Genomic DNA, 15,751 nt, shown 5'->3' on the forward strand with positions numbered 1-15,751 from the left:
TTTAGCAAATCATTGAGCTGTTTCGTTGTTTTCACAAATGCTTACGTTTTTCTTCCCCTGCCAGTGGCGGACTCCCTCAGGTATCGGTGCGTTGGTGGTTCTTTGTGTCTGGGGGTGGGCGTCCAGGTACACACTGGCTCACTCCTTGGCGGCCGCTTATCGGGGCCTGGAACCTGGGGCTCGCTCGGGCCACTTCGGAGGTGGGGTGCCCCCGGCCTCTCGGCCTGGGGCTCGGTCACTCAGGCACAGCTGGCTGCCGGCGGAGCTCACGGGCGCGTCACTGCAACTCCCCCTGGCTTCTGTGGCGCGGCTGCCCCTCTGTTGGTCTTCCATGGTCTCTTGTGTTCTGGGGGCCTCTGGATGTCTGGAGTTTTGATCTCCTCCATACCTGCTTCATACCCTGGAGGACGGGGCTGTGGCCCCCCCACACTCCCTAGCAGATCGTTACATGGAGAAACCTTTGGAATACAAGCACGCTGATCCACACAGGTATGCACACAGGTGTTCACTGCTCGTGGACTTAAATTACACCTTTCTTGGCTGCTACTTCGAAGCACATCTGTCCTGCGTGCTGCACAACAACATTGAATATTTAGTATTTACTGCTGTTTACACTAAGCTAGATTAATGCGATGGTGTTGTGTTTAGTATGTTGCTTTGTTTTTTTTGTTTTTTTTTTGCTTGTTTTCTATTCTTCTCTCAGCAGGTGATCCAGGAGATTTTTATTTTTTTTGTTTTGTATTGTTTAACATTGTAACATGTAACATTGTTTTTCCTTTCCTTCCTCTTTCTTTCTCCCTTTCCTATCCCTCACTCATGTCTGTCAAAAAAAAAAAAAAAAAACAACAACAAAAACAACAACAACAACAAATGCTTACGTTTGCTTTTATTGTAAAACATTTGCAGCCATAAGAGTTTGCAATGATAAGAAGCTGTGTTTGGCATTTACTTACTTACACGTGTCCTGGCACTTTTAATGCTTTTTTCTTAAATAAAAATGGTAACAAAATTAGAAGAAACACATTTCCCACTTTGTTCACGCTGATGTGTGTGTTAACCAGGCCTTACCAGCATGCAGGGGACATGGTGGCTGCCATTTCACTCACTTTAAAACAGTGCAACAGACCAGACCTGGTAACCCCGGCTGCTCTCGTTCTGCAGGGACTACAGGAGCTGTGTCGAGCAGAGGTACCTCGCCTGTCTCCATTTGTCTCTTTAAATTCAGAAATCATCATTTTTCTGGATCATAACTTTTGAATCTTTTCCAAAGTTCTGGTCTTAAAACAAATCTTTCTTTCTCAGGTGGTGGATATTATCTCAGCATGGAGAACTGTTTGGCCTGAGCTCAGCTGTCACTCACAGCCAGAGGTGGTTCAAGCCATCGCTGAGCTTTTGGCTCTGGTGCCTCAGCTCACAGTTAAATCAGAGCAGTACGAGGTGCGTCGTAACGTTCATGTTGCTCTGTGTTGAGGAGCTAACAGAGCGACACAGGAACTCCACCAGGTTATGTTTTTCTCTGTGGTTCTGTCTGTAAACAGGACTCTCACCAGCTGTTTGTATATTCTAACCTCACTGTAGAGTCACATCTCTACATCACTGTGTTTGGTAGCTAAAGTTAGCACATCAATGTAAAGCTGGGTAGAAGCACAAAGTACAGACGTGTGAGGGTCCAGTCCTCAGAGTCCTGCTCTGGTCGGACTTCACAGTAACTAATAAATGGATCAGCGAGTGTGAGCATCTTTTTAAAAACAGAAGTTTTGCTAATTTGTTGCTCTGGAGGATTCAACACAGTGCAGCAGTGGCCGTCCCAGCAGATGAATCCTAGACCATGCAGTGCTGCTTGTTGGAAAGCTTTCCTCCTCTCTAACAATGATATGGCAGTACAGCTTAGGTTTGCAAAGTTGCATCTAAACAAACACGAGACCAAAGGCCAAAACCAAACATGGCGTATTAGCACAGGACATCTGATAGACTCCCCCCCATCATCCTGACTGACACCCCCATCACCTCTGTGGACTCATTCCGATTCCTGGGTACCACCATCACCCAGGACCTGAAGTGGGAGCCCACCATCACCTCCGTCATTAAGAAAGCCCAGCAGAGGATGTACTTCCTGAGGCAGCTGAAGAAATTCAACCTGCCAACACGGACGATGATGCAGTTCTACACTGCAATCATCGAGTCCATCCTCACCTCCTCCATCACCGTGTGGTACGCTGGTGTCACGGTCCTGGGTCTTATGACCCAGTGTTTTGAGTTTCAGTTCTTTTGATGTTCATAGTGTATGTTTAAGCTTATCAGGTTTCCTAAGTTTATTTGTTATCAAGTTTGTATTATTATGCCTAAGTGTTTCTAGTTATTATTTTCCCCTCGTGTTTCCAACCATGTTAAATCTCCCCTGCTCTTCATGCGTTTCATGTCTGTGTCTTACGTTGTCAAGTTCGGGTTGTCATGTCTATGTCTCATTATGTTTCCTGTTTTATTGTGAAGAGGTCTGGTGTTCTGTGTTCATCATGTTCAGTTTTACTCTCCCACTGTGACGTCATTATGTTCATGTGTGCCAGCTGTTTCCTCATGTGTCTCCACTTCCCCTAATCACCTCCTGTGTATTTAAGTCCTCTGTTTTCAGTGTGTGATTGTCAGGTCGTCTGTTGTTCACGCCATGTTCTCCATGCCATGTTTCTAGGTTTCATGTCCAGGTTTTTCCATGTTGTTTGTTTAGTTCTCCCAGTTTAGGTTAATGTTAGTTTTATTTCTGTTTGCCTTGCCCTTTATTTGTACCTTTTCTGCCAGCCTCATTAAACGGCTTGCTTTTTGTTGATACTCAAGTTTTGATCCAAGTTCCTTGGTGTCTGCATTTTGGGTCCACTCTTCACAATACATACAGTCTGCTCTCGCCAGACTGTGACAGATGGAGCCACTATCAGGGACAAACAGAGACTGCAGCGTGTTGTGCGCTCTGCTGAGAAGGTGATTGGCTGCAGACTCCCATCTCTGCAGGACCTGTACACCTCCAGGACACTGGGGCGTGCAGCTCGGATCTCAGCTGACCCTTCTCACCCTGGACACAGTCTGTTTGACCTGCTCCCCTCAGGCAGGAGGCTCCGGTCCATTCGCACCAGAACCTCTCACCATAAGAACAGTTTCTTCCCCTCTGCTGTCGGACACATGAACAATAACCGTATGACTGTTCCCAGCACTAACACATGACCCTACGCTGTGTCACTGCATCATTCCATGTTTGCACTGATCACCACCTGCACTCATGTATATATCATGTATATATCTATCTACTTAGCACTTTTAATTCTTATTCTTATTTTTATTTTTATATCTATTTAAGCATTTATGACAGTATGATTGCACTAAGCACCGCAGCAATTTCCTAATGTTGTAAACCTGCTCAACATTTGGCAATAAAACCCTTTCTGATTCTGATTCTGATAGGGATGCTTTTGGGTTGCAGCCACAGGACCTGCGCAGCACCTTGCAGTCACTGAGTCAGACACAAATTTCTCTGCTGTGTGAACTTAAGCTTAGAGAAAATCGGTGAATGTGAAATAAAACCAACGGCTAAACCTCCTTAGGAAACTCAACTCCTTTGGAGTCAGCACACCCATCATGATGACTTTTTACTACGCCTTCCTGGAAAGCATCATGACCTTCTCCATCAGCTGCTGGTCCCACTCCCTCAGCCTTCATACAGGAACAGACTGCAGCATCAGTGTGCTCTAAAATCATTGGCCTGCCTGTCAGAACTCTGGCAGGTTTTCATCAACAGGCCCTTAGACAGGCAGCCAAAATCATCAACGACCCCTCTCACATTCTTCACCCTGCATTTCAATGGCTCCCCTCTGGGTGACGCCTCCGCTGCATTTCCTGCAGGACTGAGAGGAGGAGGAGCGCCACCTTTGTCCCCAAAGCAGCTCTGCTTTTTAACTCCAGCTGATAAGAACATTTCCCACACCAGAAACATAAACTACACTCTTATACCAACACTTTACTCACTTTTAGTCACTTACAGTTATTTATTCACCTTCAGTCACTTTAATTTTAAAACTGTGTAATTTTAAAACTGTATATTCTGTGTATTTATTATCTCACTTTTATTGTGCTTATCTTCAACGTCATGCTGCTCTGTTGTATGTTAATTGGCCCTTGGGGATAAATAAAGTCTCTCTGATTCTGGTCTTGTTTTTTTATATATTGGTAGTTTGATAGGTTTCGTATTTGTTTTCTTTTACATCATATTAAAATGTATAAATATATAGATTTAAATATATTTGTGTATTCATGTCTGGATTGTGTTTGGTTTTCTTTTATTTATTTCTGCTGTGGTTGTTGTGTATTACTATTTAAATTGTCTTTTTTCCATTATTGTAATTGTGTCTAAAGTTTGATTTGAATGAAAGTTACACTCAAATGCTTTCAGTGTTGCTGTGTTGAGTGTTTGCATGTTTAATGTTTGTATGGAAGACACAGAAAGACATTCGGCTAAAGAAATCTGTGCTAGAGTGACTTTAAAAAAATAAATAAACAGAATGTAAATAATGATGTTTAGTATTTGAGATGGAAGCTGTTTCTACAGGATCCTGATGGACACTCAAAGGTTTATAAAATGTTCTCATTATTTGTTTGCAGCAGAATATCAACCGATGTGAACCAAAACAACAAAAGTGTACAAGTGTGTGAGACTACAAATTCTAGAATCAGAACTGCTGATTTCATTACTCTGAACTTTTAAAGGCAGGTTTTGTATCTGAGAGCAGGGACACTTGCTGTGTTCAGTGTGACTCGTCTCTGCAGAAGGTCAGGGCTCTGATAGTTGCAGTTAGCGGGTGACTTACTGGGCAGGTGGATCCTGAGTGTCTGTTGGAGTCAGGGTTCATTATGGTCCTGGTTGATTTAAACTGTACAGGCACATGTGTTCAGTGCCATTCAGCAAACCAGCAAACAGCCGCCTCGCACACATGCGTGTGCTCAGCAGCACCGTAGAAGAATTTAATTCACTTGTTAATGACTTTTCTTTTCAACAAATCAACAACAGCACAGGACAAAGGGGGGTGGGTGGTGGGGTGTTGAGATGTAATCAGATAAATCTGGAATATTAACTGTGATAACAACAATTATCCTAATAGATCTTCAGCTGCTTGTTGGGAGAATCTGGGAGAGGAAAACTAACGTGAGCACAAAGTGTCTGAATGTTTTCCCATCGTCACTTTCCACGATGCACAGAGGACAGGGCTGGGGTGATGTCAGGATGTGACGAGACTATAGTGAGTCCAACTGTTGTGTTACACAGGTGGAAGTATTCAGTCTGGCAGTGTGAAGCTTAAACAGTGTTTTTAACATCACTTTAGGTCCAGCTGACATAAACTTATCACACTCACTGGTAGAAATCAAAGAAAGCAAAATGATCCAACAGTCTGTTGTCATGCAAGCGTAACACCAAGTACACAGTGGTAGCCTAACACTTATTGTGTGCCCTGTAGAGACTGTGGTATGGTTGTCATAAGGTTGCTACACTGTTTGGATTAAACGCTCCTTAGCAGCAGGATCGATATTGAACAGTGTTGTTTCACCGCCTCCAGCTGACACGCAGCACCCCTGCACACAGGCAGACACACAACCTCTTTCCTCACTACGACACATGTAGCTGACATTCACAACAATGCACAGCACTCAGCAAAACTCCAATGTAAAGAAAACTGAAGTGTTACACAGTTACCATAATCGTTAACCTGCTTGGTGGGAATTTAACATGCTCACGATTTGAGATAATTAGCTGTTATCATTAAAGTGGACATGAAACGCTACATGTATGAAGGCTAATTTACACCACTGAGCCCTGCTCTCAAAGGTAACGCTGTCTGTGCAGCTCGATTTAAGAAGTAAGTGCTTAAAGTTTAAGTTTATATAACACGTTTACCGACATCAGCATGTGATGTCACTGGGTTGGTTAGTTTATGTTAGCTTACTAGTAGCTCGGACCATGCCTCTCCTCAGCCAGGGCTCAGCTATTGCCCATTGTTGGAAGTGGGTGGGCCCGAGTCCCTAACGCCCCATGCAGGACTTGCCAATGAGTCTTGGTACTATACCATGCTGGTATAGCCAGACCTTGAATTTGCCTGGTATGCCTGAACCTGCATCTTATGTAGCCACTCTACATCGTGCTCCTGCAGTGGATGAACTCTCATTCCCAGCCCGCTGGCACAGACTTTCCCAGGAAGGCTGAGGAGAGTGATCCCTCCTACATATTCTAATATAAACCATAAGCTTTATTATTGTAAAATGGAAGCATTAACTAGCTGTGTATATCATATTGTCTGCAATCATACTGGTACAAATTCTTACGTGATACAAAACTGTCGTACTGAGATATCATTGCTATAGCAACACCAGGTGGTTATGATCCCTAGTGCATGTAATTAAGAGACAAGCCTGGGCATGTCTGGGAGTGAGAGCCACATGTGTCAGTCTGCAGTGGAGCAACTTCAGGAACCTCCAACAATCACAGTGCTCTGCAACATATGCAAGAACCTGTTTCAGCCCTTCAGGTGAAAAAACTGTGCGCTACAGTCAGGCTGTGTGTGACCCAAATGTAAACAAATGACTCCACCAAGTGTGGCTGAAGGACGTCATGTGACAGGAAGAGCAAACAGTGGATGAAAGTTACTGATACAGTACATGGTGCAAGACCAAAGCAGCAGGTTAAAAAGCTCAACTCATGACCCAACATCCCAGGTAGAAGAGAGTCTTCAGTTTTATTGTGAAAATATTGTGCAGGTTCCTAAAAAGTCACAAGGTTAAGTTACTTTAGTTACTGTTTAACAAAAGTTTCCAGGCCAAACTACGACTGTTTCTGTACTACATTTGACTTATTCTGTGTTGCAGTGCCGTGCCACTTTCACGCTGCTGCAAACGGCGCTGTGTCATCAGTGACAGTAGCTCATTGGAAGCAATCATGGGATGCCCTTCATTTAATCAAACTTAGAAATGCTGCCGAAAATATCTTTTTGTGTAAATGATCAGAAACATTATTACCACAAATCTTCTTAAAGTATCACTTTGAGCCTGTAAACAAACGGGCACAGCCCTGGTTTATAAACTTTTACTTTGAGTCGGTTCAGAAAGTTGAAGACGTCGTAAGAGAGGCTGCGAAATCATTTTGAGATTGAAGAACATGAAAGAATCATGTTGTTTTCCTGAGCAATGAGAACAATTGAAAACCAGAGCTGTAAGTCAGCTATGTAGAGTTCGAGATGTGTGCGTGTTCCCTTTGAAAGTCAGATCTCCACATTTGCTGAGCTTTACAGTACCAACGTCACAATTAGGGCTGGGCCATATTATACCGTTCACGGTAATACCGGTATAATGTTGGGCAACGATAGGAAAATGAAATATCGCGATAGAATATGAGTAAAACGCGCATGCGAAGTGCCTTTGTTTTCATACGCACATGGCCGATTGTTGAGTGAATCAGATGAACCAGAATTGGTTTGTAAAAATGTTGCAACTTCAGTGATGTGGAACTGGTTTGGTGTTTGTCCGTCAGATACACGACAAAGCACATTTTTTTTGCAGAACATGCAAGCGGCCGTCGTTATTGTCGTATTTGTCGGACTAAGATGCTCTTAAATCTGGGAGTAATCTGGGTCCTAAACTCTGTATGCTTCAGGTCAAACGAACACTGCAGCATCACTGAGAGTTAAAAACTGTCTAAATTCTTTCATCTTTAATAAAACGATCAGCATTGCTGCTTTACCAGGTGTAACTATGAAGTTTAACTTCCAGGCATCCATGAAAACAAAATTTATTACATTTAACGGAGTTAGAAGTTAGCAGGGAGCTAGCGGAAGTTAGCTCGCTAGTTTCGCTAGTTACCTAAGCATGATATTGCATGTTCTGACAGAGATTTCTGAAAAAAATCAAACGTACAGCTCTGCTATCACTTCCAACATAAATGAAGACAGGAAACTAAACAGCAGTGACGTTTGTAGGGTTACTGAAGTTGGGCTAGCTGCTATATAATGATGTGCTACGTGATCGCTAGCGACACAGCTATGTTAGCATAACATAAACAGTGAAGCTGGAGGACGAACACTAACACTTTTCCACTTATAAAAGTTAACGTTCCTGATAGTTAGAGACAAATGCAATCGCATGGCAGGATGCTGTAAACGGACCAAACTTCAGTCAGGAGAACAGCTGAGATAATCCATCCACAATACGAGGTTAGTCATTAATATACTGCAACAACATGCAGCTGCCAGAGAATTCAACATTAATGAATCAATGGTACAGAAGTGAAGGAAGCAAGAAGAATGAGTTTAATAAAGTTTGATTTATCTGACTGCTTTGTTTCGCTTAATGTGCCTTATAATCCCATGCACCTTATGGTCAGAAAAATACGTACTGCACACTGCAGTTTAATGTTGCAAAGCACCTCTTTTTAACTTCAGTGGATATTATACATGGTTATGCTCAGGATATGTCAGCCCATTTCTACTGGAAATGCCTTTTGGTTAAACTTTCAGCAAGGAATTTGCATTTGCACTGTTCCATTTTTATAAAGCTTTAATGTACATAAAAACCAGCTTCTTGTTTAAGTGAAAATAAATGGAAGGTTGTCTTTTTGCGCTAGTAATGTTGTGGAGTTGTATTTTGTCTCGCATCAATTATATCGTCAGTTATATCGTTATCGCAAATTTTCAAATATATATCGTGATAAATATTTTTGGCCATATCGCCCTGCTCTAGTCACAATCTGCAGCTTTCTGCTTGTATTCCTGAGGTTTAAACTGCAATGACTGAGGCTTTATTGAACTGTTCCACTCAGTGCTTGGCCCGCTGCAGTCAGTGATGCAGGATCTGCACTCGGACGACGACGACGATTCAGAGGACGACAACGACGACGTGGATTCAGACACGGATCGAGCAGCACACCTCGCACACCACCAGCACAGGTTAGTAGCCCGAGGGCAGCTTTTCGAATGGCTGGACCGCACACTAGTTTAGTTTCATAGAGCTGTGTGCAGACATTGGTAATGAATTCCTTCTAACCAGGATATTGCTATTATGAGGGCTACTTTGTATCTCACATGTTTGTGCAGTAGAGCCAGCCTTTAACAACAAACCTGTAAAATGATGAAGAGCCGCTATTTAAATCTTGGTTAAAATTGCTTGGGACAGTTTCTAAAGGTTCTTTCAACGTGCCTTTTACTAACTTTTCAAGTATTTCATGTAAGCTCTTTCCAACTCTCTCCACCATCCTGTTGGTGGAGGCGTGCCGTCAACCTTGGCCAAAAAGCATAACTTAACCAGATCGTCTCCGTCTCCAACAGTTGACCGGTTTTCTATCATCTATGCCAGGGGTGGGCAATTCCAGGCCTCGAGGGCCGGTGTCCTGCAGGTTTTAGATGTGTCCTTGATCCAACACAGCTGATTCAAATGGATAAATGACCTCCTCATGATGTCTTGATGCTCTCAGAGGCCTGGTAATGAACTAATCATGTGATTCAGGTGTGTTGACCCAGGGTGAGATCTAAAACCTGCAGGACACCGGCCCTCGAGGCCTGGAGTTGGACACTCCTGATCTAGCAGGCCCCTCCCTGACACTGATTCTGCGAGAGTCATCTTCCTGTTAAAGACCGTCCTTCGTCCCCACTCTCTCACATGCTGCTCATGGGGGATTTTTCATTGTTAGCGGTTTTTAGCTAACAGCTGAGACAACAGTTTTAATGTCTTTGTTTTTTGTGACTTCATACTTAGGATTAGTTTAAGTGATGGCAGCAGAAGTGACAGCTCCTCCCATTCCCCGCTGTCGTGCAGTGAGGCCCCGCCCTTATTAAAGTCTACTAATAACCAGGTAATCATATCAGTAATATACTGGCTTATGTCTTAGATCAGCATGATTGAAAGCCACAGTATCCAGGTGTGTGCGTGACCCTGGGTGACTCTTTGCTCTTCTGTCTGTCAGATAGTGGAAGTAAAAAGTCCCACCAAGCAGAGCAAGCAAGACAAAAGCATGGAGTGTGATAAGGTGAGAACGAGTGTCTTTGGTTTTTAGATGTGGAGTAGACTAGTAAATATTCTGAAATATAGAAAGTGTTGTTATGTCTTGGGGTTTGTTACCATCAGCCACTGCTACATCATGACAGCCGTGTTTGCTGTGTGCTTTTCAGGTTTACCTGGATGAGCTGGTGGAGCTGCATAAAAGACTAATGACACTAAGAGAAGGTCACATACTGCAACAGGTGAGCTGATGTCAGCAGTGTCCGATACGTCCATCAGACGCAAACCCACTTCTACAAAGTTTGGGATCCGTGTCAGATGTAAAAACTGAATTCAGTGATTTTCAGATCTCAGATTTTATTCACACGGTTTAAATCGACCAGTTGAGGAAACACGTTAGCGCAGGTCGAAGCTCTCTTCTGATTGGCCAGCTGAGAGCGTGCTGTGCCTGCAGCAGATGACTGCATAAAGAAATCTGCTTGTTTAAAATAAATATTAGACCTTAGACGAAATAATAATGATGAAGTAGTAATGTAGAACAATAGTTAATAGTTGCAGACTTTACTTTGACCCAGCCTGTGCCCACCACTCTCACTTTCTGTCTTGCAGATTGTAAACCTGATTGAAGAGACCGGACACTTCCACATTACAAACACTACGTTTGACTTTGACCTTTGCTCTTTGGACAGAAGTACAGTAAGGAAGCTGCAGAGCTATCTCGGGACGTCCTGAGGCACACAGCAGTTGGGTGCTGGATCCGAGCCTCTGACTCGTCCTGTATCAGTTCCAGCTGTAGTTGGCGTGTCTAAACCTCACAGTGGGTCCAGCCTGCTGCTTCGACCCCCCCGAACAAAGAGTTCACCCTGCTGCAGAAATCGGGGGTAGATGTACGAGATCAGGATGTCAGCAGGCAACAATCTGAAAGCTTGATATGAAGGGTTGGTGGGTGGGAGTGATTCTGCTGCCATGTATGTTGTTGTTTATCGTGACAAGTGCATGATCAACTTTGCCTTACAACATTGTACGTCTTATTTATTAAATTTAATTTGCAGGTGTGTGTGCGTGTGTGTTGGGTGGAAAAAAGTGAAACAGGACTTTGAAGAGCTCTATAAGGCACAAGTCTGACCAGTAACACTACTCTGCTTCGGTCTCCGATCAGATATCCGATTCATTCATTTCCCTGGGATCAAACAGCGTCCGCACAGATGCATCTCTGTTGTTCTGTTTTGTTGTGTGCGACCTCACAGTTTGCAAAGACGTGTGAAATATGAAGAAGAATCCAGCAGGAGGTCTGGATACAAAGTGACACATCATGGCGAGCGTGCTGAGTTGAGAGCGCCGTCGTCTGAAAACTAAAAGTTGAGAAGTTTCTCCAGTTTGTTCTGGAGTTAAAGCTTTAAAAAAACTTTATTTGTAAGTGTGTCTTTATTAAAGCCACCTTTATGCAAACTCTGAACTTTGAATCCACTGGAGCTTTACAAAAATCTTTGGCCTTGTCTCCTGCTGAAAGTGTCCTTCCTACATAGGAGTGTAGGGAGCACATTAACATAAAGGTCCTTCTGAGAATAAAGTGGAAATGTGCAGATTAGTTATTGCAACTAAACCTGATCCTGAAGCATTTCACCAGCTCACAGTGCAGCCGTGGCACTTAAAACGACTGTAATCGCCACATTTCAGTGTTTTTCTCTAAAAAGATTTTTGACTTTATTCTCAAAATGATCGACATTGTTTTTTAATCTTACTGTGGTCCTGTTACTCTGCTCTACAAAGTGAACTCATTTTACCAGCTTTAAATACCAGATGAACTCATGTCGGCTGCTTTAAAAACCTGTTTAATGTTGTTTAAACAGCAGGGAATGAATGGCTGCTCGCCTGTGCTGAGCACTCCTCTTTGGTACAGGAGAGCTGCCTCTCAGGAGGTCCTGCCCACTAAGCTTTTGCTTCTGATCGCCTGCCTAAGCACAGATCATGGGTTCAGTTGGTTCAGGATGTTTGTAGACAAAGATCCACTAACACGTGGAGTTGCACAACCAACCCAAAACCTGTAGGAGGAACCGTTAACAGGTACTCTGAGGTGTGGATGTGTTTCACCTGTTAAATCAAAGCTCAGCGTGAGACGAGGCCTTTCTTGGAGTTGCCACAGGGACACGTGACAGTCTGATGAGGATGATTCCGTATTTTGAGGATTGAATGAACCATAAATGTTCTGTATGATGTGCAGATGGCACACATGTGGATGAGCTGGTTTTTGTATGTGCGTCTGAAGTAGCTGTGTACACTGTGCACAAATTGTGGTGTCAGGCCCAAAATGTTTGCTGTGTGCATCTTACAGCAGCCTCTGATCATTAGTTCAAAATATCAGCTTTTAGCTCCACCTAGTGATAGCATGTTAAAACTGCTGCACAGCTCCCTGAAGTGGGAAATCCACAGTTAAATGATTTATCTCATCTTTATTCACTGCTTATATTAAGTTAATGTGAATGATGCATACAAAGCCCTGCCTTTGGTTCAAGCAGACTTACCCCACGATTCTGTGACCATCGTTACCCCCAAAGTCGATGTGTTTGCCTAAAAACATGTAAAATGTTGTTTCCTGGTTAAAGCAGTCACAGGACATCCCTCCGTACAGGAAGCTAAAATAGACTGATTGCCCCGTATTGGCTCTTAGTACAGGCCGACAGCTTCACCCTTCTGTACTACACCTTAAAATAATATAAACTCATCAATGACACTAATAAAAATGTGATTATCTGACCAGTTTTTGATGTGATGCTTTATAAACAGTGCGTTTCGTTATGGCTGACAGCTGCAGAGGCGCCTGTTTAGATTACAGTAACTGTTCTGCATCCTTAAAGCTAACCTGCCTGTTCCAACAACAAACTTAAGTAGTGCAGCTGCTAAACTGTAGTGATGCACTCAGAGCCTGGAGACCCAGGCTGGTAAAATCAGTTCCCTCGTTTCCTACAAGCTAAACAAGCAAAAGTAGTTTTGGGTTTTTTGGACTGTCTTCATGTTCCTGCAGCTGGAGGATTGGTACCTTCTGTATTTAATTCCATAACAGAATCTTGGGCCATGGTCCTCAGCAAGAAAAGGGTGGAGTGCCCACTCCAGGTCACCCCACCCACAGCTGATCTCTTAGATGGACATTAACATCACCCACCCCTCACCAGGTTTTCCAACTGCTTTGTGGATAAGACGTCTTGGACGATCATCTTGGGTGTTGCAGGAAACAGCGGGATGTTTCATCCCGGGGATGGAGGTGCCATGTTTCTGCTGATGTTCTAAATGAGCTCATCTGCACAGCATAGTGGAAGCATGTGCTAGGATCATTGTAGTCTCCCCTTCATGCTACCATTGCTACTGCTATTGTAATCATTTATTTAAACAGCATTATCTCTGGTGGACACGATAAAGGCTTCATTACGAGCCACGAGGGTTTTGTGTTGCTTTTTTAAACTAAGAGGGAAAGTCACCACTGAGACTCGTTTAAGCCATTCTCGTTTGAGAAAATGTAGCTGAGGGAGAGGAGCTGGGTACAAAGGAAGACTGGAACCGAGGGGTGGGAGAACGCTTCAGCGGTCCGGCAAACACTTCCTCCAATAAAACTGGGAGACCTTCAAAATAACCTCCCGCAGAAGAGACACAGAGACATCGACTGTCACACTGGCATAAGGCCAAGGAAGTGAAAAGCTGCCCACCCACCAAACCCCACCCTCACCTCCACACAAACCTCTGCACATGATGACACATCTGCCCTTCCTCACTCGTATCACTGCCTGCAGCTGTGAAGGCAGGCTGCTTGGGGAAAACACACTTCCTTCACTTCTACACATAAGCAAGTGCAACTGACTGATTTCATCGTAAATTGTAAACAAAATAAATATTAATTCATTTAAAAAAGTGTTCTTTGAGTTTCCTTGGCATATTGTTTACAAACAAGCACAGCGGATTTATCACTGAACACAGTAGTAGCTCGATCTGCATGTTTACAAACCCTTTGTAAGTAACCAAGTTCAAGCAGCCACATATAGACTCATCAGACTTTGGCTCAGTGACGTGAATCCGTTGAGATGAAGCCTTGCAGATAAAGATAAAGATATCCAACATCAATAACACAGTTCCTTGAGGACTGCAGTGCTAATAGGACCGATGCAATGAATGCTACTATCATCAATTTGGTTAAATGGTTAATTGCTCTAAGCTGGATAACTAAGCTAATAAAATATTAACCGATGCATCTCAAAGTTGGGACAGGGCCATCTCTACTGCTGACCATGAAACAGAGCTTTTGACCCACTGTTAGTTTAGTTTTGGTCATCATGCGACCTGCAGTCAGCTGAGGCTGAAGCAGTGATGTGGTCACTCAGTGAAAATGCAACATCCAGATGAACAGAATACACATGCAGGGATCTCAGCTGAAACGTTTGTTCTACTGTCCATAAAATATGGAAATATGAAGTTTTACATTTTAGAGCGTTCCAGCTTTTCTTGGAATTGAGATCGTGTCACGTTATGGCATTTATTCACCTCAAACATACAATATGCACATTGACCCACACAGAAATAACTGCAAAGTGAAGATAATCAAAATTAATGAAATCACACAAAAAAATCAGGTTCCACCTCACGAATAGTTTTTCCTCCTCAACTCATTCCCGTTTCTCCCACCGGGGAAGCTGACAACAAAGTGAAGACCACCAGAGTGTACGTGGCCTCTGTTTGCAGAGGGATCCTCGACCTCCCAGCCATTGTCATCAAATTTGCAAAGAGCTGCCATAATTCAAACACATGCATGGATGCTATGCTTTTGGCTCGCTCGTGTCCGTCATTTCCCCTGTGGCCAATCATGTTGGCCTTCCTGTTGCTCTCCTGTGGAATTCTGGGTGGGGGGCATTCCTGTCTTCCTCCCTCCCCCACCCTTTTGCTCACAAAATCCATAAGAATTAGCTGTTCAAAAAATTCAATCAAGTTATGTAAAGGACAAAAGCAAGCAGACTTCAAAGGGGCAGGATGAGGAGGCATGCTGCATACAAAGGCTCCAGACACTTCTTTCAGCACTCAGACCCCCTGCACCAGCAAAACGGACCCAGCCTCTTGGAACAAAGCCCGGTCCTGAACCTGGTCTTTGATTTCAGGGGTCTTGGCACTGCTCCTTCTTTGCTTTGTTCGTCTTGATGGAGCTACGCTGTGTAGCAAACCGTGACCCCTGCAGCCCACCCTGTTTGCATGAGGCAGCACACACAGTCATACATGCAGACAAAGCCAAACTGCCATAAAACAGGAAATAAGAAGAAAGCTGATAAGGGGAAAAAACCAGTGTGCTGACAATACAGTCTCATCTCTCACAGATTACAGGCACCGTGAGTGTTGCTGCTGCCTGTTCTGATAAATTAGTCATGTGTGATGGTGCATCTGAACAAGGAAGCGGGAAGGGAAAGAAAAACCAAACTTAGAGTCCCCGCTCTCCTGGAAACCGCCTCATTGTCTGTGTTGTCCAACGCCGCATTTGTTTTTTAGCGTGCCAGTTTCTACTCCATTCTCAAGCTTTTATAAAAATCTAACATCGGATATGTTTATTTAATTTACTGGGGTTGTATTTGAAGAATTACTTGCAGTAAGTAACTGTGCACTTCTGGAAACGAGAGGCACAAGACACAAGCAGTCAGCTGATCCAAAAACAGCTACAGTAAGTACAGCAGGTCAAAGGTAACGCAGGCTCTGCTTTGTTTTAGCTACT

General features: G+C 43.6%; 2 protein-coding genes across 2 annotated transcripts in view; both read left to right on the forward strand.

Annotated features, from left to right (window-relative positions):
- LOC146634503 (NACHT, LRR and PYD domains-containing protein 12-like) overlaps positions 1 to 15,751 on the forward strand; it is a 208,125-nt gene that overhangs the window by 106,627 nt on the left and 85,747 nt on the right. The window lies entirely within an intron of this gene.
- LOC146634505 (protein AF-9-like) lies at positions 8,863 to 10,746 on the forward strand. Its single transcript, XM_085377802.1, has 5 exons — positions 8,863 to 8,966; positions 9,772 to 9,868; positions 9,980 to 10,042; positions 10,185 to 10,256; positions 10,624 to 10,746. The coding sequence occupies exons 1-5, from the start codon at positions 8,863 to 8,865 to the stop codon at positions 10,744 to 10,746; spliced, it is 459 nt and encodes a 152-aa protein (XP_085233928.1).

This window comes from Diplotaxodon limnothrissa, linkage group LG3 (genome assembly GCF_057381915.1).
Source record: "Diplotaxodon limnothrissa isolate DT_005_m linkage group LG3, D_limnothrissa_male_GT1.1, whole genome shotgun sequence".
Taxonomy (NCBI): Eukaryota; Metazoa; Chordata; class Actinopteri; order Cichliformes; family Cichlidae; genus Diplotaxodon; species Diplotaxodon limnothrissa.